The sequence below is a fragment of the Nothobranchius furzeri genome, chromosome 2 (genome assembly GCF_043380555.1).
Source record: "Nothobranchius furzeri strain GRZ-AD chromosome 2, NfurGRZ-RIMD1, whole genome shotgun sequence".
NCBI lineage: Eukaryota > Metazoa > Chordata > Actinopteri > Cyprinodontiformes > Nothobranchiidae > Nothobranchius > Nothobranchius furzeri.
In genome coordinates, this window is record NC_091742.1 from 100,257,065 (window position 1) to 100,284,414 (window position 27,350).

General features: G+C 41.9%; 1 protein-coding gene across 3 annotated transcripts; it reads left to right on the top strand.

The window, feature by feature from the left end:
• Positions 1-1,306: 1,306 nt before the first annotated feature.
• On the top strand, positions 1,307-26,998 carry LOC107372689 (gastrula zinc finger protein XlCGF57.1). 3 transcript variants are annotated; one of them, XM_070548605.1, is made up of 5 exons: positions 1,307-1,511; positions 2,075-6,575; positions 7,311-7,508; positions 8,925-9,082; positions 9,191-9,928. In XM_070548605.1, the coding sequence occupies exons 2-5, from the start codon at positions 6,543-6,545 to the stop codon at positions 9,324-9,326; spliced, it is 525 nt and encodes a 174-aa protein (XP_070404706.1). In that variant the 5' UTR covers positions 1,307-1,511; positions 2,075-6,542; the 3' UTR covers positions 9,327-9,928. The 3 variants fall into 3 exon arrangements, with proteins under 3 accessions (XP_070404706.1, XP_054593527.2, XP_070404705.1); XM_070548604.1 differs by lacking the exons at positions 7,311-7,508; positions 8,925-9,082; positions 9,191-9,928 and adding exons at positions 1,904-1,995; positions 23,200-26,998 and having other exon boundaries at positions 1,476-1,511; positions 2,075-2,147; XM_054737552.2 differs by lacking the exons at positions 7,311-7,508; positions 8,925-9,082; positions 9,191-9,928 and adding an exon at positions 23,200-26,998 and having other exon boundaries at positions 1,379-1,511; positions 2,075-2,147.
• The last annotated feature ends 352 nt before the right edge of the window (positions 26,999-27,350 follow it).

Sequence of the window (27,350 nt, forward strand, 5' to 3'; positions counted from 1 at the left end):
ATGTAATTACGTCTAAGTAAATTTGAATAAAAAAGATTCCTTAATGAAGATCTTAGAAACTTATTATTGCATTTATCATCACAAAATCGAATATCTTCTATAAATAATTGTCTTAACCTGGGGGAGATGCCAGAATATATTATATCATTTACAACTATGTTTTTAAGTGACAGTGGGATTGATCTTATAACCCGATTAAATTTATTTTTAGAACATTGGACATTAAACTTTTGGCAAAAATCTTGATGTTCTGGAACATGTCCTTCATTATCTACAAAATGGGCAATTGCCCAAACACCTTTGGAAAACCAATCTTGGATAAAAGTAGATTTTCTGTTCATTAGGATATATCTATTGTTCCAAATTGGGCTATTATGTGGAGTGAAGTTATGTTTAAATAACATTTTCCAATAAAGAAGGACCTGTTTATGGAATGCAGAGAGTAGCCTAGTAATTTCAAAGTCACATTTTAGAAGAAAATCGATACCCCCCAGTGTGTTAAAGACCTTACTTGGTATAAAAAACTAGATGGAGTGTGGATTATTTAGGAAGGATTTTAACCATTTCACTTTCAAAACACCATTCATTACATCAAAGTCAATTGCGTTTCCACCACCTTCAATGTATAGTTTAACCAAATCATCTTTAGATATATAATGGCATTTATTTCTCCAAATAAAGTTAATATTTAAGCTATTAATTGTTTTAATTATTTTATTTGATATTGATAAAGAATAAGCTGGATATATAAATCTAGATAAACTATCCATTTTGGTTAATAATATTCTTCCAAAAATTATGATGTCTCTTTGTAACCAGTTATTTAAGATTGTCTTATGTTTGTCAACATTATCTGAAATATTTACTTTTTCCTAAGACTTTGTGATCTTTTGAAATTGTGATGCCCAAATATTTTACCTCCTTCATCACCTGTATATCGTACAAAAACTGTGACTGACATTCCTTTAATGCCAATAGTTCACATTTATTTAAATTTAATTTTAAGCCTGAAGCTTTTGAGAATGTAGTTATTATTTGTTTTACTAGGGGAATTTGATGTTCATTTTTTAAGAAAAGAGTAGTGTCATCTGCAAGTTGAATAATTATTAATGAATTATCCATAATCTCAATTCCGGCCACATTGCTATTTTTAATTAGAATTGTGAGCATCTCCACAACCATTATGAATAACAGCGGAGAAGAAAAACTTATATCTGCCCCTTGTAACTAAAATAACTTTAATACAAATGAAACAATCATATGATACCTAAAAAATTTGAACAATATAGTTTCTGGACTGGTTGGCCGACAAACGTACGTCGTAAGAAACATTATTTTAATAACGAAACTGCTAAATTCTTTCCATGGTGTAAAGATGTGTAGTGTATTTTGTCCGAGTGGATTTGCCGTACTTTGACGTCATCGACTCTCGAAGGATCCCTAGCCGATCTTTCACCCGAGCAGATCCGACAGCGGCAGTCACGCGGCCTGAAAATCGACGCTACGCTAAGGTTTATATTTATCTTTTGGACAAATTCTTCTTGCTTCGTATCGCATCGTCTTAGCAACACGAAGGGTTTGTTTTATTGTCTGGTTAGAAAGATTGAACTGGATTATTGCGTTGTTTCATGCTTGTGCACGTCACCGCCCTTTGTTAGCACTAATAGCATGCTATGCTAATGCTACATTAACAGAAATGAACGTGAAACGTGACGTTATGAAGAAATAACCGGTGACAAACCGATCAGGATCAACTTAGTCATTCATGTAATTTCCCGTTAATATCTTCACTTTTGGTTTTAGTAACAAACATGCAGCATCTTCTACTCACTCCTTCATAGCATGAATAAGACAATATGACTGATCTGTGAGTGTAAATTTACGTCTAACACATGTTTCATAGCTTTTATGTCCACTAGAGTCCTCGTTTGTGTCAAGATGCTGCATGTGAGAACATAAATGTCTGCAGCTTTCTCCACTTCTACTTATTTAAATGTAATTTAAGTAAAACAGTGACTGCAAATCTGCTGCGTAGTTTATATAATTATTTTATCACCTCTCCATCCATCCACAGGTGTACGGCAGAAGAAGGAAGCACAGTAACACCCGTGAGATGCTCTGATGAAACCGACAGCAAACACATTAAGGTAGAGAACAAATCTTTAGCTTCTCTGTGTAAAACATGAGGATTAACAAAAGTACCATAAACGTTTTATGTGATAAGAAGATTTAATTACCTTATTTTTGATTTCATTTATTTCTTTGTTATTTTAAACAAACAGTAACAAAAGGAATAAAACAATACAACTTACACATACCTGAATGAAAAGGAGCAGATTAAAAGATAATCTATATAAATGTTGGCAAAAGGAGATCTGAGGCACTCAGGAGATACAAAATAAAAGCCTTTATTAGTACATGGCTCAAATGGTTAAAAACATCAATGCCGACGCGTTTCTACTACTTGTGTAGTATTTGGAACAAAAGAAGGCAGTTCTGAAACAAATGGTTTAATGAAAAAATCTACAAACTGTGAGGCTGGTTCTGTGATTGAGTCATTGCCACTGATTATGCCAAGACACTCAAGTAGTGAACAAACTGAATGATATACGGAACATAGGACCTGGACTTGTTGCTGCTATGGTTGTGGAGGCGCTGTACGCTAACACTGACCACACAGAAGGACTAGAAGCACTAACCTATTACCTGGACCAAAGACATTCAGAAGATATGCCTCCTTCTTGTTTCATCCTTCAGCTGGCCAAGTGGACTCTATGTAACGATGTGTTTCTGTTTCAGAACCAGTCTTTTAGACAGAAAAAAGCTACAGCAATGGCAGCATGCTTCTTTCTATGGGACTTTGGGAAGAAACCTACGTATACTTTGATTGTAATGTCTATGCTGCTGAGATGATGTGGTGGGGAAGATGCATTGACGACATTATTCTGCTGTGGTCTGGGTCAGAATCAGAACTACTTCAATTCCATTTATATCTGAACAAAAGTTTGAAACTCAGCCTAGACTTCTCCTCATCAGAAATTAATTTCCTAGACATAAAAATCTCAAAATCTGATAATGGAGATTTACACACTTCTATTTTTAGAAAACCTACTGACCGTAATACAATCCTCAGAGCAGACAGTTTCCGTCCATCATGGTTAATAAACATCATTCCCACTGGTCAGTTTCAAAGACTTAGACGTATTTGTGACACAGAAGAAGAATTAGAAAGAAATGCTACAGTTATGGGCCAGAGCTTTACAACAAGAGGATACCAACAAAGAACGATACTCAAAGCGTATAATAGGGCTGTCGCGGTTGAGGAATTCCCCCTGCGGTTATTCAGGGTGGCTTAATATTGCGGTATGCGATATTATTGCAGTCCTTTTTTTTATTGCAGTACTATCTAAACATAATGTTTACACATTTAAAAAAGGTTAAAAATTGCCGTGCCTTCTTTTATAACGCTTTACTGAATGCAGATCAAAGGGCAGTAACAACACAGATCGCAGTAACGTTTGTTTCTCCGACAGTCGGAGTCCGACTGAACTTAAAAACAACAAAATTCAGGAGAAGGTTAAACTTTTAAATGCAAATTTGGCTGCAGCATCTAACAAATAAGAAACAAGTCCCCATTTTGTTTAGTTGTTTAAAATCAAGCATAAAAAATTACATGTACCGGGCGCGCGCGCGCCGGGGGGCGGGCGCACTATCATTTCACTTTCACACACACGAATGACGGTGATTTATAGCTCGGTCACGTCCTTGTTACCTACAAGGAAAACCAGCATGTTAACCATATACGGTTTGAGAGAGGATCTGAGAAGGGTGGCAACATTTCCAGCAACACTGAAAACCCTCTCGGATGGTGCGCTCGTTGCACTTACCCCAAATTCCACTACCTCCGCTCCCCTCCGGTCCGGTCCGGCCCCGCTCGCTTCCGAACTCAACTTGCGTGCGACTCTGGCGAGCAAAGGGAATCTCTCCGCTCCACCATGTCAGGGGCTTTCTTTAGGGTGGATGCATTCCTCCTGCAGGTAGCGAGTGAGCTCCAGCTCGGCTCAAACTCTCTTCGGGACGGTTGCAGAAGCAGTGCTTGTCCGGGACTTCAGGAGGTCTCCGAGCGTTTATTATTTATTTATTTTTTGCCACTGGTGGCAGCTCCGTCTCGGCCAAGGACCCTGTCTGCGCAGCAGCTGACGTACTGAAAACCAAAGCGCTCCCAAAGGAGCGAAGTAACGTTTCGTTTTGATACCAGTGCAGCCATCCTTCTCAACATGCATCATTGAGTTGAACCAAGTTGAGTAATCGCGGTGGCCCATGATGCAGCGCGGTGGGCTTCTTCATATCGCGATATTTCATTTTTGCGGTTACCACGACAGCCCTAGCGTATAATAAGACTAAACGCCTGCCAAGAGAACAGCTATTGGTACCCAAAGAGAAGAACCTACAAAGATCAGATGGTGTTTATTTTGTGACCCAAATCAGTGATCAAGCCCACAAGATCAAAAAAATAATTACAAAAAACTGGGACGTACTGAAAAGTGACAGTGTTCTTAGGGAAGCTCTCAGATACTCCTACTATCAGCTTCAGACGAGCCCCAACATTAAATGATCAGCTTGTTCAAAGTCACCTTCCTCCACAGCAACATAAAAGCTGGTTATCAACTCGAAAAGGCAACTATAAATGTGGAAACTGTGTTCACTGTGACAACATGACTAACACTAACTGATGTTTTCACAGGACGTACTTTTTACATTAATACTTTCATCAATCATAATACTTCGTTCGTGGTCTACAGACTAGAATGCCCGTGTGGTTGCTTCTATACTGGGAGAACTAAACGTAAGTTAAAAGCAAGACTAGCAGAACACAATCAGTCAGATGTGGTAATCCTCTGTATCCTATGGCAGTGCATTATAAAGACAAATGGAAGCTGTAACTCTTAAAATCACAGGGATGAACATTTAAAAACTTCAATTAGAGGAGGAGATGGGCTTAAAAACTCTTGCAAAGAGAATCATGTTGGATTTACACACTAAAAGCTGCTAATTTCCCAGGTCTTAATGGAGAATTAGATTTAGCTCCTTATTTATAATCTCATGTTTTCTTACCATTTGTGTACCATCCATTCTTTCGTTCTTTTTTAAACACAGAAACAGTTTTGTTTACCTGTTTGTAGCTACAGTTTCGCCGACGGCTGCCGGCTTCTTCAGGCTGACGCTGATCTTCAGCCTGTGGTGGACTTTTAATCCTCCTGACAGGCACCATTCCTGAGACCCTACACTAGAAACTGGAATGAATAATAAAAATGATCCGCTGGAACCTGATGCAAGACAAGAAGGTTTACCTGATTTCAAAATAATAGAACAAGCCGCTTGGCTTACAACGAGCATTGTAAACGTAGCATATCTGCTATTGATCCTTTATACCGACGTCACCTAATCACGGGGGTCCGCCATGGTGGACGGCAAAAGCATGTAAACAGTGAGCGACACGAGTACTAAACAAAGGGAAAAGTAGAGCCTGAAATTGTTTTTGAGATCAAAACAAAAACAAAACTCCTCCAGCATTCCTTTGACTGGTTCATGCCCAGTTCAGTTATCAGAAGAAGTAGCGCATCTAGCGGGGCTCATATGTTAACTAGCTTACCAACGTTAGCTTACGTTCTCTCTGCAGCTGTTCATTGATGTAAACATGTTGCTGACTTTGCCTAAATTCACCCCTCTGGATTTATAAGTTTATGTTATAAACAGCGTTTCACTTTACACCAAAGCTGATTGTTAGAAAGTCCGGGTCCCTACCAGCTTCTGTTGCTGCTGGTGTTACCGGGTTCAGCTGCTGCTCTCACACCGGAATGAGAAGCTCTCTGAACGCCGACGCTCATATAAATAAATAAATAACGTCATTTTAACACACGTAATCATACATCGGAGCTTTAATATTGTTAATAATTGTCTCGCTTTACACTACAGTGGACGGAGCGCATCCTCCGTGGTGAAACACCCGTCCATCAGGATTATCAATAACTACTATAAACACATCACATTTATCCCTGTCCCCGTCTTCCTCGTGAAATAAATCAACGTTAATCTTACCCGCTAAAAACATGTTCGCTGCAAATCTGAGGGCTGCTAGCCCGCTTGACGCTGCAGTTCATCTCCGTCCTCAGTCTCCATCAAAGTTATTAAAAAACAAAACGAGTTGAGTTTACGTCCTCGTCTGTTAGTGCAGCCGACCACGCAGCAAGCTAAAACCATTTTACTGTCAAATCAACTCAATAAAAGGCTTCAAACTGGCTTGTTTTGACTACCTTCACTGGCGTTTCTACGGGTGTAAACAGTCTTTTTGACGTCCATCATGGCGAAGGGGGCGGTCACATGTGACGTCACATGCAGAGGGTCAATACATGATTTTCGGAATACTGCTACCTGATTGGTTTGTGCTGATCAGAGCGCGAGTGAGCTGACCTGGAGCGGACCCAAGGACAGTTGCAACGGAATATATCTTTTTCTCGGCGATTTGATTTGGGCTTGGTCGGATGGATGCTGAGAGGTTCGAGTCTTGGCTAAAGGTAAGGTTGATTAACACTGACTTTTCGTTACACTATGTTGGTTTTCTTTCTGTGATCCGGTCCGCGGCTGGCAGTAGCTCGGTTGGAACCGGTGTTCTGACTATCTGTGCTTCCTCGTCGACACCCTGCTGCAGCGTGTTACGACAGTTTGGCTCTTGTTTATAGTCTAGTAACACGCTTTTAAAGCTCGGTTCATTTTAAATGGGTGATATTTCTCAAAAAATCCAGAACTGTAGTATAAATATACAGTGTTTATCGTGATTTATTTATTAAAAAGACCATTTGTCATAATTCCGTGAATGACTGTAAACAATGGGAGATATTTCTTGTTTACAGTATAATAACGATATTCTACAAGCCGTTTATAAGCTAACTGTCATGTGAACATAAAACAAGCAGTAATATAACAACTTCCAGAGGTAGCGCGTATCTTCGGGTGGACAGCCTGTGACGTAGTAATCAGTCTGCACACCCTTCTGGTTCTTTCCTCACAAATAATCCAAAAACTATGCTAAAACACACAGTTTCTGTGGGTTAGAGTAGGCCTTATTTTTATTGTTTTGAACTTATGAAATTAAATGTATCAAGCAAACACATAATGTCTGGATTGGAAATTGAACAAGGGTTCTTTCAAGGACAAGAGCTGTCTTTTCATCCGTCAGATGTGTTCAGGAAGATCAGCAAGCAGGGGTTTTCACAGTTAACTATGGTAACAAGGGCAGCCATGCTTTGCAGGCGCACTGTCAAACGGAGACGCACAAGAAGAAGGTGCAGGTCATCGCATCAACACACAGTGTGGCCAGCACCTTTCTTCCAAGCAGAGAGACCGCATCAAGAAGCCAGGATCTTGTAAGCCAGGGACCAGAAATGATCAGGGAGCAGTGCCAGGCAAAAATGCCTGTATCAGCGGTGAATCGCATAGCAAATGCAGAGGTAAGTTTTAGCCTGCTATGTCCGTCAGCACAGACAGCATCACCATTTAGGATAGGAGCACACTACCAGGAAATGTCACTGGCAGCATCATCACATTTTTTTAAATATATTTTTGAAAATTCATTCATTCATCCATGTGTTCTAGGCAATGGTCCTTGGAGTAGTAGAAGAAGAAAATATCATTTCTATAGCGCCTCTCAAGATAAAAATCACGAGGCGCTTCACAAAATCAAAAATTGTAAAAAAGAATTTGGAAAATGGTTAAAAATATATTTAAAATGAGCACAAAAAAAGACAATTGTGATTTTAAAAAGTTACCGTAATTTCCAGACTATAGAGCGCACCTCAATATAAGCCGCACCAACAAAAAAAAAGGTTTTCTACACACACACGCCGCACTCGAATACAAGCCGCGGCGCAGCAGCCACATGCAGGTCTCCGGCGCACAGCACATGTACGGCCATAACCTAAGATAATTAGACAGGAAGACGCTACACGGAGGTTTTTCATTGTTTTAATTCAACAAAACAAATTTTAAACACTGGTGAGCACTGATAGCATTCATACATTCTGGATGTTATAAAATAAAAACAGCACTGACACGTTATTACCGGTCATTTGCATGTTTGGAAGAAAAGAACAGCGCTGACACAGCATTAACAAGCCCTGGATGGTTAGAAAATAAAAACCTGTACACAAAACACGCCTGGTTAGTAAATAAAACACACTTGCCTACCAGAAGAAGTCATTCGCTCTCATCTTCCTCCTGCGCACTAAAGCCATTAAAGTCCTCTTCTTCAGTGTCGGAGTTGAACAGCCTCAGAAGAGCTTCGTCACATACCTTTTCTGTGGCGATGTCAGATGTCCGTGTTGCTGTCATCATCCCCGGGTGAAGCTGGCTTGATTGAGTTCTTCCCGCTGCCGTCTCCAGCGCCGAACCACGGATTCATTCATGCCAAGCTTACGTGCGGCAGCACTGTTTCCCTCCTTTACTGCCAGATCGATGGCCTTCAACTTAAATGTGGCATCATATGAACTCATACGTGTAGTTACCATGATGAGGGGGTATGGATTTGAAAAGAATTATTTGTCGTGCCGGCTGCTTGCATGTGCTAAATTAAAATGAGCACTTTCTTCAATTTCCACTTTTGACTTCCACCGGTTTCACTTTCTGCTAAAGCGCCCCCTAGTGGCAGGTGAAGGAAAATCTTCAGTAAAGCCGCATGGTTCAAAGCGTGGGAAAAAAGTAGCGGCTTATAGTCTGGAAAATACGGTACATGTAGGCCAGGAGGCTGACAGGTTCAGGAGCCAGAATCCCATTCATGCTGTAAGCATCCTGCCTAATCTGCTTGATTATTTTTTCTCCATCGTTTTTAAGGCATAAAGTAATAATCCCTTTTTGGCATCATGTTTTAGCTGTTAATGCCGTTCCTGGCAAATTTCAGAAAAGCTTACACCACCACGGCATTGTACCTCCAGAAGAAGCTCCTCTGGGCCAGTCCAACTCTGATGGCCCTTTCTGCTCTGGACCCACTTGAAAGAGGCCACTCACAGTCAGCCATCCAGCTGAAGAAGTAAGAATGAAATTTAAAGGGATTTTCTTAAGGCATTATAACCAGCTAATTTGGGATTTTTGTTTTTTCATGTCCTTACACTGACTTCTAATTCTTATTTAATGGCAGACTGAGTGGTATGCTGCAACATCTCTTGCCAGCACATCAGGACATCCAGAGAGGGCTCCTGAAGTTAAACGTTGACCTGAGCCATCCCAGTTTCAAAGAGGGAGATAACATGGTGGGGTGGTGGGGTCATGTCTGACAAGCCAGACAAGTACCCTACACTCAGTGTGTTGGTTAAATGCTGACTCTCTATCTTTCATGGGCCAAGAGTAGAGTCCTCTTTTAGTTTGATGAACAATGTAATTGATCAAAGGAGTGGCAACATGAATATATCTACATTTAATACAGACGGTCAAGTACACTTTGCAGTCCAGGGAGAAGACAGCTGTGGAGCTCTTCAAGAGAGAGGATGTGAAGTATGAGGAGGTGGACCGAGCACTATGCAAAAACATAAGCTCTGCAGCAGCCACGTACAAACACCAGCTGAAGATGGACCAGACAGAAAAGCAGCAAAAGCAGAGAAAGTATGGCCCCCAAGTATCTAACAGTGCTCAGCAGACCAAAAGGCTGAAGAAGAGAAAAGGGCAAGGCTGAGACGTGGCAAAACAGCGAAAGCAAGCCATGGACACACTAGCGCAGGCAAAGAAAAAGAAAAAATGATCAAGTCCCTTAAGGAAGAACTAGAGTGGCGTTAAATATATTGTTCAGATAGATAGATAACACTTTATTGTCTGTTTTAGAATAATAACTCTTTGACACTTAAACCTGTATTAAAGCTGTGCTGTTGCACATTTCAGTGGAGACGTTGGTAGTCTCATTCCTAATCCAGCAAGGCTGGCCGCCTCCACGGCATGATTGCTGAAGGTTTTAGATGTTTTTCTGTTTGAACCTAGCAGATTAAAGTGAATTATTTAGCAATTTGCACAAACTGATGAAGGCTGAGGAGCTAATTCCCTGTACGATTTGTCACTGGATATGGTGCTGGCCAGTCGCGTACTGTGTCAGCAGAGAACCAACACCCTGAGAGCTGGAAAATGTTTTCGGTTGTTGCAGCTATCACTAGATGTCACCAGAGTGTGTGTTCCACATTCAACTTTTAAAGGTGCTTTATGTTCACACTGTAATTTCATGTATACTAAATTGAGATTGTCACTTTAACAGACATGGGTGCCATATGGTAGGGAAAAGTTATGTCAAGTCTAAGGGCCCAAACCCCCCCCCCCCCCCACCCCTGACCCACCCTCACACGTTTGCTCGAGGCATTACTCCCACCTTCCCCCCCCCCCCCCCCCCCCCCCGACCTGTTTTCATGTCTGAATACCAGTGTTGGGAAAGTTCGTTTAAAAAACAAACTAGTTCAGAGTTCAGTTCATACATTTTAAAACAAACTAGTTTGTTTCTTAGTTCATAATTTAAACATTTTTGAACTAAATTCACTTAACCAAAAACCAACTAGTTCATCGTTCTTTATAGATAGATAGATAAATTATTTCAAATGTTTGTAATCTTTCAATAGTTGGCACCCGTTCAGCCCACACTCATACCCAGCAGCAGTCTTCACCCTGCAGTATATTCTCAACAACATGAGGAAAACATTATTTTAATGGGAAATTATTAAACAATCTTTGGAAGCAGGCTGAGGTAGCAAACTAAGTGCAATATTAAAAGTGCTAATTATTAAAAAAATGTATAATCTTTAGGGCTGCCACGACCAGTCGGCGCGTCGACAAAAAAAAAGTCTATGACTAATTTAACAGTCGACGCGTCGTTTATTGTATGAGCATTTTTAAAATCTCGCCTGCTGCAGCACGTTCGGCATGCTTGGCACTTTCAGCACGTTCGGCACGTTTGCTTCCTGCCCCGCTGCTTAAATAAGTCGAGGCACATGCGCTGTAGTGCCACTCCAGCTCAGCGTTCGCGTAGAATCACCGGAGAAAAAACGCATCATGGCAAATCGACAACGGAGCTCGTAGGTTTGGGAGCATTTTATGATAACAACTGAGAAGCAAGTAGAGTGAAAACTCTGTAAGGTGAAACTCGTTTCACGGGATTACATCGGCGATGCACGAGCATCTTAAGAGGAAGCACGTGACGGTGGAGAACAAAGAGTCGCCTCTGTAAGTGTACCTTTTAGCTGCAAGCATCATATGTGTAGCAACAGCAGTAGTGATGGTGATTATACGTTTAACATGTATGTATGTCCCGTATTAGCTCTAATGTTTCAAACACTAATGATTTATTTTATCCCGCTACATTACAGTGCTAAAAGAAAGCACTCTTCTTCGACAATGGACGAGTTTCTCACAAGGCCAACCAAGTGCACACCGCAACAAGCTAACGCCCTGACCGAGGCCATTTTGAACATGCTGGTAACGGACATGAGACCTCTTTCCATGGTTGGCGATCAAGGTTTTAAAGATATGATCAAGATGTTCATCCAAGAATACTATGAGAAGTATCTACCAGGCCGATCACATTTCACCACACTGATGGAAAGGAAATGAGACGACCTTTGAAAAGGTGTGTATCTGTGTTCGTGTGTGTGTGTGTGTGTGTGTGCGTGTGTATGTGTCTATCTGGATTCAAGAAAAAAATAGAATTGTATGCATTTTATGATAGAGTAAAGTTTGCTGACTGAGCAATTTAGAATCTAATATAAGTTAAAGCATATTATTTATTTTTTCTCCGTGTTAAATCCTAACCTGCTTTATGAATTAACAATACATTGGCAAATGAACTAACTGTAATATATTTTGTCTTTAAGGTAAAGCAGGCCCTCAGAGCTGTGACTGGTTCCCCGACCGCTGATGTGTGGACCAGCCGTGCTACAGAGGCGTACCTTGGTGTTTCCTGCCGTTTTCTGAGTGAAGACTGGAACATGAAAAGCTTCAACCTTGCCACCATGCCTCTAGAGAAGAGGCACACTAGTACAAATATAATGACTTGGATAGAAGAGGTTTTAGCTAAGTTTGAAATCCTTCCTGTTAAAATAAAAGCAGTAGTTCAGGACAGTGGGTTAAATATGGTGACAGCAATGAGACTGCTTGAAGAGAAACATGGATGGGCCTCTATCCGGTGCTCTGGATGCCCTCCTTCAGTCTGACACAGAGAGTGATGATGAGAGTGAGCAGGAAGAGGAAGAAGATGCCTAGGACAGAAGGGTCCAGATAGTGAGAGGGGAATTGCAGGTGTATTTTGGTGAAGCTGCTATTTCTAAGCGAGATGATCCTCTCAAATGGTGGCGGGAAAAGTCAGGGTGGTTTCCCCACTCTCTTTAAGCTTGCCAAATCCTTTCTGTGCATCCCTGCCACTTCAACGCCATCTGAGCGGATCTTATCTGCAGCTGGGAACATCTGCTCTCAAAAGAGAGCAAGCCTTTCTCCTGAACATGCGGAAATGCTAACTTTCCTGAGTGTAAACCGGGACCTTGTGTGATTATTTAGCTGGATACATTTCATGTGAGCTCAAGTCTTTTTTTGTATTTTAGTTTTTAGTTGCACACATCTGATCTGTTTGACATTGTAGCATTTGTATTAACATGTTAACACCCTGATTTACAAATAAATTCTTTAAAAATCCTGCCATGTGAATTCATGGATTTTTTTTCATTCTGTCTCTCACAGTTGAAGTGTACCCATGATGTAAATTACTGACCTCTGTCATCATTTTAATTGGGAGAACTTGCACAATCGGTGGCTGACTAAATACTTTTTTGCCCCACTGTATATATTAAACAGACTTTTTAAAGTTTCATTAAGTTATTGAAGTTCAGTAATTTATGTTTTTTTAACACATGACAGTGGTGGTGGGAAGTCGGTTTTTTGTCAAGTAATTTTAAACTTTTATAAATGTTTTCAATAGTTTTAAGTGTTTAAGTTTTAAGTCCATATGAGAGATGATCATTGAGAAAAAATAAGTTTTTGCAACATTCATGTTTAGATTATTAATATATTCGATTATTAAATTTAAGTACCTGGGACACTTTATTTATGTGACTCTTAAAGGATAATGTTGGGTCTAGAATGACCCCAAGATATTTAATTTCTGGTACTAGAACAAGCTTTACTTCATCCAGGAATATGTTTGACTGCTTTAAGTTTAAGGGGCGTTTTGAAAAATACCGTAAATCCTGTAATACAGGCCCGGGCCGGTATTTGACTCAAGCTCATCAAGCTCCAGGCCTTTATTGGAAGGAGGACCAGAATTAGAGGCAGGCCTCAATTTATATTTGAGCAAAATGAACTAATGGTTCGCTGGAGATTTTGAAAATTAAAATTGCGCCCACATTTTCAAAGTTAAACACATTTCTTTTAACAACGGTAGTTTCTGCTTCAGCCCTCTCCCCCCTCCCCCTGCACAGTGGCCGCAAACTCACTGATGCGCCTGCAGCCTCTCGGAGTTCCTGCTGCTCTAAACATTAAAATAATTATTTCATTTTCTATTCCTCACTTCTGATTACCTTCAATGGTGTCTGTTGCAACCACCAGGTACAAAAACTAACTTGTTTTTATTTGACTATTTTTCTGTCCTGCCTGTTTATTATTGATAGGTAATTTTTTAATTCATCCCATATTACCTTAAAGACTCCTGACACGCAGAGAAATTAGATTGGTTATTCGTATTTTCCGTGACCCTTGAACCTGAAATAAACAGACATACACAAAGAGGATTTCATTTTACACTGTGTTGCCAAACAGCGGAGAGAAGACGCTGGGTCAACCCCCTCCGGAGCTGTTCCCATGTCTATCAGTCACTTCACAGGGGTTTTATTGACAACCAGGACAGAGAAGGTGGGCCTTCTGAAGTTACAGACTTACAGGCTCCTCATCTCCCAGGACACCGCATTCCAGAGATAACAGAGATAACGAGCTTACAGGAGAAGACATTCTTTAGAACTCAAAAAGGAACATATAGAAAATACCTAACAATTATCTTCCATCATCTCCTCTCAGTCCTAAAGAAAAACTGTTACCTGGGTTCATATATATTCACCTTATGAGTTACCTTTGAACTGCAGTTCTAAAAGATCTACCGACCGCAAAAACAGCTGAGTGCTCGCCGGCCACATCAGTTAGGTGCGTCACTGAGGACAAAACAGGTGATGCGCCCTGATCCACAGCAGCAAAACGCATCAGGCACAAATAAAAGACAGAAAACATTAAAGGAAATGAGCTGACATGAACGATCGAGTGTTAAATTAGTTTTTGAGGTGGCGACACCTGATTTGATAATGTTACTGTCCGTGCTCAGGACGCAGATGTCTGGAGCGCGTCAACAATGACGCTCTGGCACAGCGCGTTACCTCCTGACGTGCAGCGTGTCACCTGCTGACAGCAGGCTGCTGTCTTTTCCGTGGACTGCATCTTGCCGGTCATTATCACGTGACAGCGACTAGTTGATGACAGGCATAACAGGTCACTATAGAGCGGTGAAGTCGACTAGTGACTAGTTCATACAACCCCTGCTACTGCTCCCCAGTGTTCTGCAGCATAATCAGCACGTTCTCTTTGAACTTGATATCAAATTTTTGCCTCCTCTTTGTCTCCGCACGGTTAAAGTTACCCTCGCGGTCTATCACTGGCAAATCAAAAGTGAGACGATGACACAACCGCCCCCCGTACTTGCTTGTTACCACATTCCACCCGGCCACAATAAAACACCGGCCATTATTCACCTCCGCCGACTCCGACACCGGCCAAAATATGATACCCGGCAGTTAATTAAATACAGGCTAATATTATATGTACTGCATTGAATGTCAGAAAAGCACATCCAACGCAATCCCAGAGCTAGTTCTCGGGGGTTTGTGTGAGTTTGATTCAGCCCTTGTTTGCTACTCTCTGACCTTAACTCCTTTGGCAGATGGCTAATGAGCTCTGGGATGTTGCTGGACCATTGCCTGAGTTCGAATCCTCCACCCGTTAATAGTGACTGTAGTTCATTCATAACCCTTTTAGCCGCATCTGGGGAGGAGAAGCTTTGTAGCCAATTGTCCACGTAGAAGTTCTCAATGGAGTCACGAACATTGTCTCCCTTGAGACTGTGAACGTGGACATGTCTCTAAAGTGCATAAATTGCACAGCACGATGAACACGTCCCAAATGGGAGCACCTGCCATTCATACACCTTGGGATGGGTGTGTCTTTGTAGCTCACGCCAGATAAAACGTAGCTGTGGTCTTATCATCAGGCAGCAGTCTCGCCTGGTGAAACATCCCCTTAATGTCACTGCTAATGACGATGGAGTGTTCTCTCAAGCGTAGCAGCACACCAAGCTGAGAGGCCCCCAGGCTTGGGCCTGGCAACAGCAGCTCATTGATGTTCTGATCTTTGTAGGTGAATGAACAATTAAACACCACGCGGTTCTTTCAGTTGTGTGTTACCATGTGGTGGGGGATGAACCGTGATTCTTTTGAAGCATTCATCTCCTCTTCACTCACTTCTTTTACGTAACCTGCCGTTACTAATTCTATGATGTCTGCTCGGTATGCTTCAGCCTTTCCTGGGTCTCAGCTGAGGTGCTTCTCCATACTTCGAAGACTAGAAAGTACTACTTAAGATGTTAATTGGAGTATAGGCATGTCTGTGATACGCAGAAGAGGGGTTACATATCTGTTTACTCCTTCAACATTCAGTCTTGTTGTCTTTTCCTCCCAACAGTTTCATAGCTTGCTCTTCCATTCGAGACTGTCACCAACTTCTCACTTCTATATGGCAGAGTGTCGAGTTGCCAGAGTCTTTCTACTTGACTAAAAAGCTCTGTTTGAGGAGAAGCAGTTGAGAGGAAGAGGCATTGTTGTGGTTGCTTGGAGAGCTGAGGAAAAGGGACTGGTCCTTGTAATGCCCAACCCAGCCTACACTGCCGCTGGACCACCAGGTGGGCCTAGGCGTACAGGTTTGATGGATGTGACTAGATGAGGACAGTCTGAGCCAATCAGAAGAAGTCACTGTGCAGTTGTAAAAGGCTGTAGAGGAAGCCTTCTCAAGTGTTTATACTTTTGTTGAAGTGCTTCCACAGAGTATGAATGTGTAGCCAAACCTAGGTCATCAGCTGTGAAGGCTCTCAATGGTAAAAGTTTTAGATGGCTGGCTGGCAGGGGAGATTTTAACTTTTACTGTCACTGATGCACCATGCAATGTTCTCAATCTTCTCTTGTCTTACAGTACGTAGAGTAAGATTCTTGGAGGTGCCCTGTAACTGGAGCCTTTGAGTAGCCTCTGGGAGAATGATCATTCTCTCAGATCCATCATCCAATATGGCAAATGTCTCTAGGGTGTGATCACCATTCCGCAGAAGCACTTAACTTATTTTCAGAAGCACTTGGTTACAACCAGCATGACAGTCCAAATAGAGCACATCAGTAGCTGTTTTACTCTCCAATTCCATGACCGGTTCTGTGGGGGGTTTGGCAGTGGCAGCTCTCAGATTTACTTAATGTAAGGCCTCTAAGTGTTTCCTCTTGCATGTCTTGCATTGCACTCTAAGCCGACACTGAGCAGCTTGATGGTGTCGTCCCCAACGCCAACAGAGGTTATATGATTTAATCCAAGTGGACTTCTGTGCCTTTGTAAGTAGTCTGAAGTTGGCACATTGATCCAGGAAGTGTAGTGTGTTCCTACAATATGGACAATACGTCTTGAGCTTGTCTTGAGTTTCGGACGTGCAAGGAGTTATGGTCAAGGACCTCTGGGGGTCAACATTATGTGTTGTGCCATGCAGCACAGTCGTAGGCTTTTGATTGGTCCTCTTGTCTCTTTTTATGTTCATCCTGTCTCTTTAGTTTTCCTCCCTATTGAATGATCAGCTCATACTCTTAACCGCTCTGTGAAGTTTCTCAGTGAGGGCATTCCATCCTTCCGTGAGTAGAGGTAGCAGCGAAAGGCAGCATGCTGATCTTGCGGTAGCTTTCTTGTAAGTCTTGCTACATGGGACCCACGTTGTACCTCTGCCCATCTTTCCCCAGTTGCTCTAACATGCCGACCAAAGCACGGACTCTCAATGCAAACCTCCTGAATCCTGTTACATCACTAGGATGTATGTTGGGCTCATCCATAAGCTCTGCTATTCTCTGAAGTGACAACTAGTGAGACTGACCATAATGTTCAATGAGTGAGGCTGTCATGTCAGAGTAGGGGCGAGGGGAGTTACTGTAGGAGTCAGCAATCAATAGAGCTTCTTTGAATTTAAGATGATCATATAGCACTTGACATTTGAACCTTTCAGTTGCATCACTGGGAAGAATATTGTCCAAAGCAAGTCTTAATCTGGCAAACTGCCTGGGGTCACCCTTTATGAACTCTGGTATTGATGGTGATGGTCCTCTGTAGGTCTTCTCCCTCATGTCTATAGCTGTAGTAGGAGCCAACACTTGATCTGGGAGAAACATGTTAGTGTCAAAACTAGGACCAGCACGTGACTGAGTTAAGGGGGTGGACTGTGGTGCACAGGGCTGAAAGTCTGGACTTTTAGTTGCTGTAATGTTGGTTTCTTGTAACGGTAGCTCTTGTAGATGTTGGCCAAGTTCCTGTGCAGTGGCTGCTGTTTGTGGGGGTGGAGCAAACTGTACCTCAGGTAGATCTGAATAGTCCATTGGGAGGAAGACTGGAGGTGGAGGTACAGGCCATTCTTCAGCTGCTTCCTTGGTGGAGGATATACTGTTCTCCCGTTTCAAGTAGAATGGCTGAGTCATATGTGAGGAGGCCCAAGTATCATCTGATGACATGTAGCTCTCTAGTTGCTGTGCAAACCTATGGCTTGTTGATTCTAATGTAGTGGTGTAACGATTCATTAGTTACATCTTACGTAATGAATCATAAAATGTGAGATTCCATAGGAAATGTGAAATCAATCTTATGGATCTTGAATATTTCTTTAACCAGAAGATCAGAACTTTTTATTGCAGGGATTAGATAACACTTCGTATTAACCCAGAGACAAGAGAGAGAGAGAGACAAGTTTTAAACTTTAAGAACAGCAGGAATGTGGGTTGTTATGTTGATCTTGGCCCTCTTTCTCCCTTCTCAAAACCAGTTGTTATCAGTTTGGGGGTGAAAATTGATGCTGGACTTAAATTTGATGCTCACATCAACTCAGTGATCCGGTTCAGTTTCTTTCACCTGAGACGCCTTGCAAAAATCAAGCCTATGCTGTCGAGAGCCCATCTGGAGCGGGTGCTGCATGCATTTGTAATTTCTAGGCTTGATTACTGCAACTCTCTCTATGCAGGGTTGTGTCAGTCATCACTGCATCGCCTACAGGTTGTGCAGAACACCGCAGCTAGGTTCCTGACTGGGACCAGGAAACGGGACCACATCAGTCCGGTTCTGGCCTCCCTGCACTGGCTTCTGGTTTGCTATCGTGCACAATTCAAAATCCTCGTCTTTGTTTACAATTTCTTCCAGGGTGGTGGTCCCCATCTAGCCACACTCCTGAACAAACATTCCCCATCACGCGCTCTGCGCTCCTCTGACCAAGGCCTGCTCGCTGTCCCTTGTTCTAGGTGTCGCACTCGCGGGGACCGGGCTTTCTCAGTCCTAGCACCGTCACTCTGGAACCAGTTGCCACCCTCAGTTAGGCTGTCCCTATCTCTGCCAGTCTGTAAGAGTCGCCTAAAAACCCACCTCCTCCGCTTGGCGTTTCCTGAACATGTTTGTTTCGGCCCTCTTTTACGTTGAATTTATTTCACAGTTTTCATTGGTTCACTCTATCCCTTGTTTTACCCATCTGTCCTGTACTAGAATGTTTCACCTTTTTTTCTAATTTGAATTGCTTTTATTTTTGAATTGCTTTTATTTTTGATTTATTCACTATATTTGTACTTCTACTGTACCATGTTCAGCGCCTTGGGCTTCCTGACAGGGTTGCGGAAGGCGCTTTATAAATAAAGCTTTGATTGATTGATTGAAGATTTATTTCTAAACAGTTTAAAACAAGGCTAACTAACTCTAAACACTCTTGTGTGATGAATGGATCTAGGTGTGAATGAGGCAAGATGGATGGTGTATGTGGAATGTTGTTATCAGAACTCTCGTTTTCGGGGAAGCATTAGTTCTGCGTGGAAGCGAATGTTTTGCTCTAAGCTACAGTCGGAGTTTCAAAACCACATTCAGACGCCATATTGCCGCTCTACATACCGTTGGTGGAGACCTCCGTTCAGATCCAGAATGTCAGGTCCTCGGACCCCCTTTTGGTACCGGAGCCGATGAAACCGCGTACGGTACGACAGACTAGTCTTGGAATGCCTCCAGGTAAGCGACAGGTGGTGACAGCGTCAACGGGACCCTGAAGGGTCAGTGAGTTCAGCTTTTACTCTGAAGGAGCGTTGTGTTCAGGTGTAGCTTGCAACAGGTTTATTATCCAGCTTGTCAAGGTTCTTTGTGGTTAAAAAGTCACGAGTGGCCGGCTCGAAACTCTAGAACATTTGAACTGAGTTAAGGGTGACGTGGGAATTAGTTTTATAATTCAGATGTTTTGATTTATGGTCGAATCAGGATTTGACTACAAAAGGGGATTGTATAAACACCACGCAAAGCCACGCCACACGTCAGAATGAAAGCTCTGATTGGATGAGAAACAGGAAATGTGTCATGTGACATAACGTTATGTGTGTCATTAGCGTCTAGTGCAGCTGTTTAAGGTTATATTCTTATACAAATACTACTGATTATAGTATTATAATTAGAGTAATAAACATTGTCATTTCACAGATTGATTTACATTGGGCTCACATTATTATTGGACTAACAGACGTTATTTAATTATTATTCAATAGAGTTCTTCTGATTTCTAAAATAGTTCTTCTTGGTCTTCTCTTGAGCTGTAGGAGGAGGCAAATAGCTAGTTAAAACAGTTTAGATGCAGAGGCATCAAAGGCCTTGAGCAATACCGTAAATCCTCTAATACAGGCCCGGGCCTGTATTTGACTCAAGCTCATCAAGCTCCAGGCCTTTATTGGAAGGAGGACCAGAATTAGAGGCAGGCCTCAATTTCTATTTGAGCAAAATGAACTAATGGTTCGCTGGAGTTTTTGACAATTAATATTGCGCCCACATTTTCAAAGTTAAACACATTTCTTTTAACAACGGTAGTTTCTGCTTCAGCCCTCCGCACAGCTGCTGCAAACTCACTGATGCGCCTGCAGCCTCTGGGAGTTCCTGCTGCTCTAAACATTAAAATAATTATTTCATTTTCTGTTCCTCACTTCTGATTACCTTCAATGGTGTCTGTTTGTTGCAACCACCAGGTACAAAAACTAGCTTGTTTTTGACTATTTTTCTGTCCTGTCTGTTTATTATCTTCCAGCATCTCCTCTCAATCCTAAAGAAAAAACTGCTACCTGGGTTCATATATATTCACCTTATGAGTTACCTTTGAACTGCAGTTCTAAAAGATCTACCGACCGCAAAAACTGCTGAGTGCTCGCCGGCCACATCAGTTAGGTGCGTCACCAAGGACAAAACAGGTGATGCGCCCCGATCCACAGCAGCGAAACGCATCAGGCACAAATAAAAGAATAAAAGACAGAAAACATAAAAGGAAATGAGCCATAATGAACGATCGCGTGTTAAAGTAGTTTTTGAGGTGGCGACACCTGATTTGATAATGTTACTGTGGCCGTGCTCAGGACGCAGATGTCTGGAGGGCTTCAACAATCAGAGCTTTGCATGTGCAAGCTGTTTAATATGAGGTTAGGATGGGGGTGAGGGGAAGGTTAAATTGCAAGAGGGTAAACGTCACAATTTGGTTAAATGTCCGTTTTACGGCGGGTGTCAGTACCGACGCTCTGGCACAGCGCGTTGCCTCCCGACACGCAGGAGCTCGTCACCTGCTGACAGCAGGCTGCTGTCTTTTCCGTGGACTGCATCTTGCCGGTCATTATCACGTGACAGCGACTAGTCGATGATAGGCATAAAAAGTCACTATAGAGCGGTGAAGTCGACTAGTGACTAGTTCATACAACCCCTGCTACTGCTCACCAGAGTGTTCTGCAGCATAATCAGCACGTTCTCTTTGAACTTGATATCAAATTTTCGCCTCCTCTTCGTCTCTGCACGGTTAAAGTTACCCTCGCGGTCTATCACTGGCAAATCAAAAGTGAGACGGATGACACAACCGCCCCCCATACTTGCTTGTTACCACATTCCACCCAGCCACAATAAAACACCGGCCATTATTCACCTCCGCCGACTCCGACACCGGCCAAAATATGATACCCGGCAGTTAATTAAATACAGTCTAATATTAGAGGATTAACTGTATCTCTAGGAGATTAGTTCTTCATGAGGAGAGAGGGGAAATGACCTTTAGGTGGATAACAGTCCCTTCATGACTCTACAGTGGCTTGGCAATCCATCTGTCTCCTCATGTCCTTAACTGTCAGCTGGAGTCCCCTGTTATCCTCCTGCAGCTGCTGTACAATGTTCATGATCCCGAGGGGGATGGTGGGTGACACTGGTGTCTGTCCCACACCTCCGATTGAACCAGGGGTCTCGGTGAGGCCCTAGCTTCATGTCTTCTCAACCTATCTCTCTTTAACCTTGGGCTGTTCAGCAGTAGCAGTGGGTGGCAGTGTATATCCTTCATAATCAGTCATCCATCCTGGTAGTCGTACAGTCCTCTGTGGACGTACACCTTCTCTAAGGGGGGGTCATAATTCATCTTCACTCAGTAATCATCCTTATCCGGCTTGAAGGACCAGTTTGTTAGATTTCTAAGACAAGTGTCCGGTTCACCAAGGTGGTGATCACAGAGAGTGCACTAGTTAAATGCAGATGTAACTCTCAAGCAATGATGAGGTCAGGTGATGGTTTTTTCTTCTTTATTTAACTGGCAGAGATGGGGTGTAGGTGTGTGTAGATTGAAGGACAGCATGCGGCTTAACATGTCATCACTGGTCCGATCAGGCAGGGGGCCATAGAAAATTAGAGAGTCCAACATTGTTTAGGCAAACTTGCACACCGAAGCAACATTAATTTTTGTGACCTCCGATTGGCGTAACCGGGTGTCGTTACCGCCAGCGTGAATAACATTCTTACTGTATTTACGCTTATCCTTTGCCGGCAGTTTCAGGTAAGATTTAATGTCGCCCGCTCTGGCCCCAGGTAAACATTTAACTATGGTTGCTGGAGTCTCTAATGCCACGTTTCTGACTATGGAGCTGCCAGTGATCAGTCGACTCAGTGGGTGCGTCGCTGAAGACAGAAGTAGCCATGGCCGTGCCGAGGCTAAGCTAACTGGGCGAGCAACCCTTTCAACACCAAATAAACTGCGTGCGAACTCAAATGTTTCCCTAAAAGCTAGGTGGAACAACATAAAATGTGTTTTTAGTGTGCTTATGTGCTACAATAACTCAGAAATGTACCAGTACTGAGAAATCTCATCAATTTTAGCAAGCCATAAACACCGAACAGCTACACGGAGTGCAACACTGAAAACAGGAAGTGACGCAAAACGTCTTACCGCAGGAAGTGATGATCAACACTAGTGCAAGGTCTCAACCTATGTGTGTGTACATGTGTGTGTATCAAAAATCTCAACACCCCACACACCTAAAAAAAAGCTTGCTACGCCCCTCTACACAATAACATTTTTAACTCTTAATATATGATTTTAATGCCATAAACATGTGAAGATACTTTATTATGTATTCTTAAAAGGTTATTACTCTACTTTTCTTTTGTCAAAATGCACCAAATAGATGTTTTTAAATATAAAATGTCAAACATTTTTTAACTATTAATTAACTGACACCAGTAGGAGTCGCTGTATCAACACAGGAAGTGCATTAAAGTCTTAAACTCTGTGGTGTAAAATATAACTACATCGTCAACCTCTGGAAAGTAACACTCTTGTATTTGCTGTGTATGTGTGGTTTTCACTAAGGTGACAAGCTGCTACTATTTTAACAATTAAACTAAGCAGATCTTTTAGTAATAAAATCCAAAGTCAGTGTGAACCACTATCATTTGTTGCACTTGTTTCTGGTGCACACACACCCAGTTTTACTGCTTTGGCCCATCATTCTAGTATATGTAAGGTTAACATTGTTTGTAATGTGTTTGTGTTCCCTGTAGATGTTCAGCGGTTGATGCTGATTTAAAAAGCAGCTCCTGAACAACTGAGGTCTGGTGTTAACCAGAAGGATCTGGAGCCCCTCAACACGACTAAAGAAATGTGGGAGCAGCTTAATGAGATGGAGACTGATGCCACCAGGACTTCATTCCCTGCAGTTTCTTGCCAGTTTGAGGAAGGAAAAGTTCAGTTGCCACAGTTTGATCAGCCCCAACCTAAAGACAGAAATCTTTCAGCCAGCAGCACCACTGACCAGATGAAAGCAGCAAGTGGTAGAGAGGACTGTGGAGGAGCAGAAAGTACCAGGAGTCCAGATCTAAATCCTTATGAAGATGATTCCCACTCTTCAGAGACTGAAGACAGTGAGGATGAATATGACCAGAATGGGAACAATTCTTACTGTAAACTGAAACTCTTCTCAGCCTCTGAGCCTAAAACTAAAGACAGTGACAAAGACCAGAATGAGAGCAGGTCTTCTAAATCAGATGTTAAGGCTGTCAAATCTTTTCACTGCCCTGAACGTGGTAAAGAATTTCTCCATAAGCGGTCTCTACAGAAACATGTAAGAGTGACAAGTCATTCAGGAATGAAGTCTTCTGGCTGTGGGGTTAATAAGAAATGTGTCAAAGTGAAGAAAAATGTAGAGCTCTCTGGACAAAGATTTGGCCAAAAGGAAAAGTTAAACACATACACGAGAATCCTCACAGGAGATAAGCCGTTTTTTTGTGACCTCTGTGGGAATAGATTTAGTGACAAGGGACATTTAAACAGACACATGAGAGTCCACACAGGAGATAAGCCTTTTGCTTGTGAGCTCTGTGAACAAAGATTTAGCCAAAAGAGTAGTTTAAAAACACACATGAGAGGCCACACAGGAGAAAAGCCTTTTGCTTGTGAGGTCTGTGGGAATAGATTTAGTGAAAAGGGGCATTTAAACGCACACATGAGAGTCCACACAGGAGAGAAGCCTTTTGTTTGTGAGCTCTGTGGTAAACGATTTAGTGAAAAGGGAAGTTTAAACAGACACATGAGAGTCCACACAAGAGAGAAGTCTTTTGCTTGTGAGCTATGTGGACAAAGATTTAGCCAAAAGGGTAGTTTAAATGCACACATGAGAGTCCACACAGGAGAGAAGCCCTTTGCTTGTGAGCTCTGTGAGAATAGATTTAGCAAAAGGGGTAGTTTAAAAATACACATGAGAGTCCACACAGGAGAGAAGCCTTTTGCTTGTGAGCTCTGTGGGAATAGATTTAGTGAAAAGGGAAATTTAAGCACACACATGAGAGTCCACACAGGAGAAAAGCCTTATACTTGTGAGCTCTGTGGGAAAAGATTTGGTGAAAAGGTAAGTTTAAAGACACACATGAGAGTCCACACAGGAGAGAAGCCTTTTGCTTGTGAGCTCTGTGGGAATAAATTTAGTGAAAAAGGAAATTTAAAGACACACATGAGAGTCCACACAGGAGAGAAGCCTTTTATTTGTGAGATCTGTGGACAAAGATTTAGCCAAAAGAGTAGTTTAAACAGCCACTCGAGAGTCCACACAGGGAACAAAGCATCCAATTAATTACAAGTGTTCCTGTTGTTTTCATATTCTTAATGCCAGTGTTGTACTTCTGTTGGCTGTCCTATTGATGCAGATTACCCTAGATTATCAATATAACATTTTACCAGACTTTATGTATTCTTTATTTAACCAGGAAGATCCCATTCAGATTAAAAACCTATTTTTCAAGGGTGTCCTGGCCAAGGGGCAGCAAAAGTTAAGTTACAAAATTTCTGTTACACAGATGGTTATATACACACTTATAGAAGGCAGTTGTAACACAGGGAATCTGTCTCAAAATTTCTCAATCTGGTTTTAAATGTATGAAGGAGTTAGGTTCGGTTAATTTTCTTCCACCTTCCACAAGAAGAAGCAGAGTGAATAAACGCCCTTTTGATACTCTGTATAAGAAGGGCCAAAGCCACCTCCACCTTCTGAGGAGGCTGAGGTCCTTCGGAGTTAATTCCCTTCTGCTAAACAATTTACCGTTCTGTTGTTGGCTTTGTTCTTTCTTTGGTGGCCTGTTGGGTTGCAGGCAGCTATGACCGAGACAGGACGAGACTGAACAAGCTAGTTCGGAAAGCTAGTGCCACTCTGCTTTGCCCACCTGATTCTGGTGTTGAGGACAAGTGTGAGGGTCAGGGGCGGGGTTAGGGTTGGCTACTTGGGCTTAAGCCCCGGATGTTTTCTGAAAAGCCCCAAATCTAGTTTTGACTTTTGAAGAGTAAAAAAACACGCTTATGAATTGCATGCAGTACCAAAGTCCACCAGAGAGGTGCGTAATGTCGTCCGTTAGTGAAGCGTTCTCATTTTCTGGGACTGTTTTGTTTTAAATATTTTTTCAACCACAATTCAAAAGCAAGGTTTTATTTAAAGTCTGAAGAACAATTAATTTCCCCAAGTGATCACCACTCACAATGCACATGTGCACTAAAAACCTTGTTGTAATTATTATACTTTCAGATGCCAGCACTGTTTATTGTGCTTTCTTTTATGCTGTGATTTTTCCTTTTTCTTTACTGGTGTAAATATTAGGAGCAGAACCTTTACAGTTTCATTGTGCTGGCACCACTTCCTGTTCTTGGGCAATGACAGTTGAGCTTTCTGGTTCTAATTAGTTTGCATATTATAATTAAGGTATTTTCTATTTCCTATATTTTGAGTTTAGAATTATTTCAGTGTAGCGTAGCTCATGAAATGTAATGTGATGTGTGAGATGTAATGGAAGCAACATGTTTTAGCAAAACCGTTCTTTGTATCTGAAGTCTGAGTTGTAAAAGTAAATCGGCTGGTTGGTCAGGATCTAGAGAGTTGTTTATAAAATCACCCGGCGCAATCTGTTGAGCCTACGATGCCCTTTTGTGGAGATCCCCTTTCTGATCCAGGGAGTCACAAGGTTAGGATGGACATGGACCTCAAGGTACCAGGATCCGTAGATTAGCTCCAATACGACCCGTCTAGTCTTGAGATATCTCCAGGGCCCAGTTTTTCAAATGTAAGCCACTAGGATTTTTGATAAAGGTTTGGATCAAGTCTTGAAAATGGGGTTTTCAAAAGAAAAAACAGATTACATAATCAGATTAGATCACGTAATCCAATCTTGGTTTTGATTCGGGTCAAACCTTTAGTTAGGGTTTTTCAGACCTCTTTTGTATGTATCTCTATCTATCCATCCATCTATCTATATAGATATATATAAAAAAAATAAATATATATTTAAATTTTTTATTTTATTTTATTTTTTTAATAGCAACAATAGTTGTCAAGCCAAGCTTGGATTTTTTTCAGAGTAGGAACCATCTTCAGCAGAAGGGGTTCCTCAGGGAACAATAAAGGTGATGCACCACTGAGAGGTAACTACCAGAGAGCATGGTGTTCTGAGTCAGCCATTCAGAATGTCTGTTAAGAACTAAATATCAGAGAGGCAGCCGGTAAGATACATTTATAACACATGCTGGTTGTGTATGAACTTTGCTGCTGGTTAAATAAGAAACTGTTGACCTGATTGTTTGTTTGCTTAGGCGTGGTCCAAACAATTGAGATTCTGGGTGATTTGTTTGGTTTCACCATAACATTGGTGTTATTTGCCAAGTAGTGAGATAATTACTTTGTTTATTTATAGAATCAGAAAATGCTTGTAGCAAATTGCAAAACTGTAAAACTAATTTAAGGGTGTATGTTTGCTTGTTTGAAGGTTTTTCACCTGACCTGACCCGAGCTGACATGCTGAAAAATAAACATAAAAGCAAAAAGTAGACCATCGTTTCAGTCTCTGAGTGAAATCCAGTTCCTCAACTCTGGGTGGATGTTTATCCCTCTCAAGTGGGAAGGCACAAAAGCGTGCATGACTTGCCAAGAGTCGTCTCAAGGCACTTCACATAGTAAACATTCCAATTCAGGTCAGTCCATTAAGCCACTCAGTGATTTGGATCACTTTGATCCAGACAATCAGGATTAAACGGATCCCATCAGAAGGCTGGATTCAGTGTGGATTTCATGCCCAAAATGTCATGAAAACTTAAAAAATGTATCAATACTATATTTTGATCATGGAGGATCAGCACCTCCAAATCTGAGACCATGGTTCTCGACCAGAAAAGGGTGGCT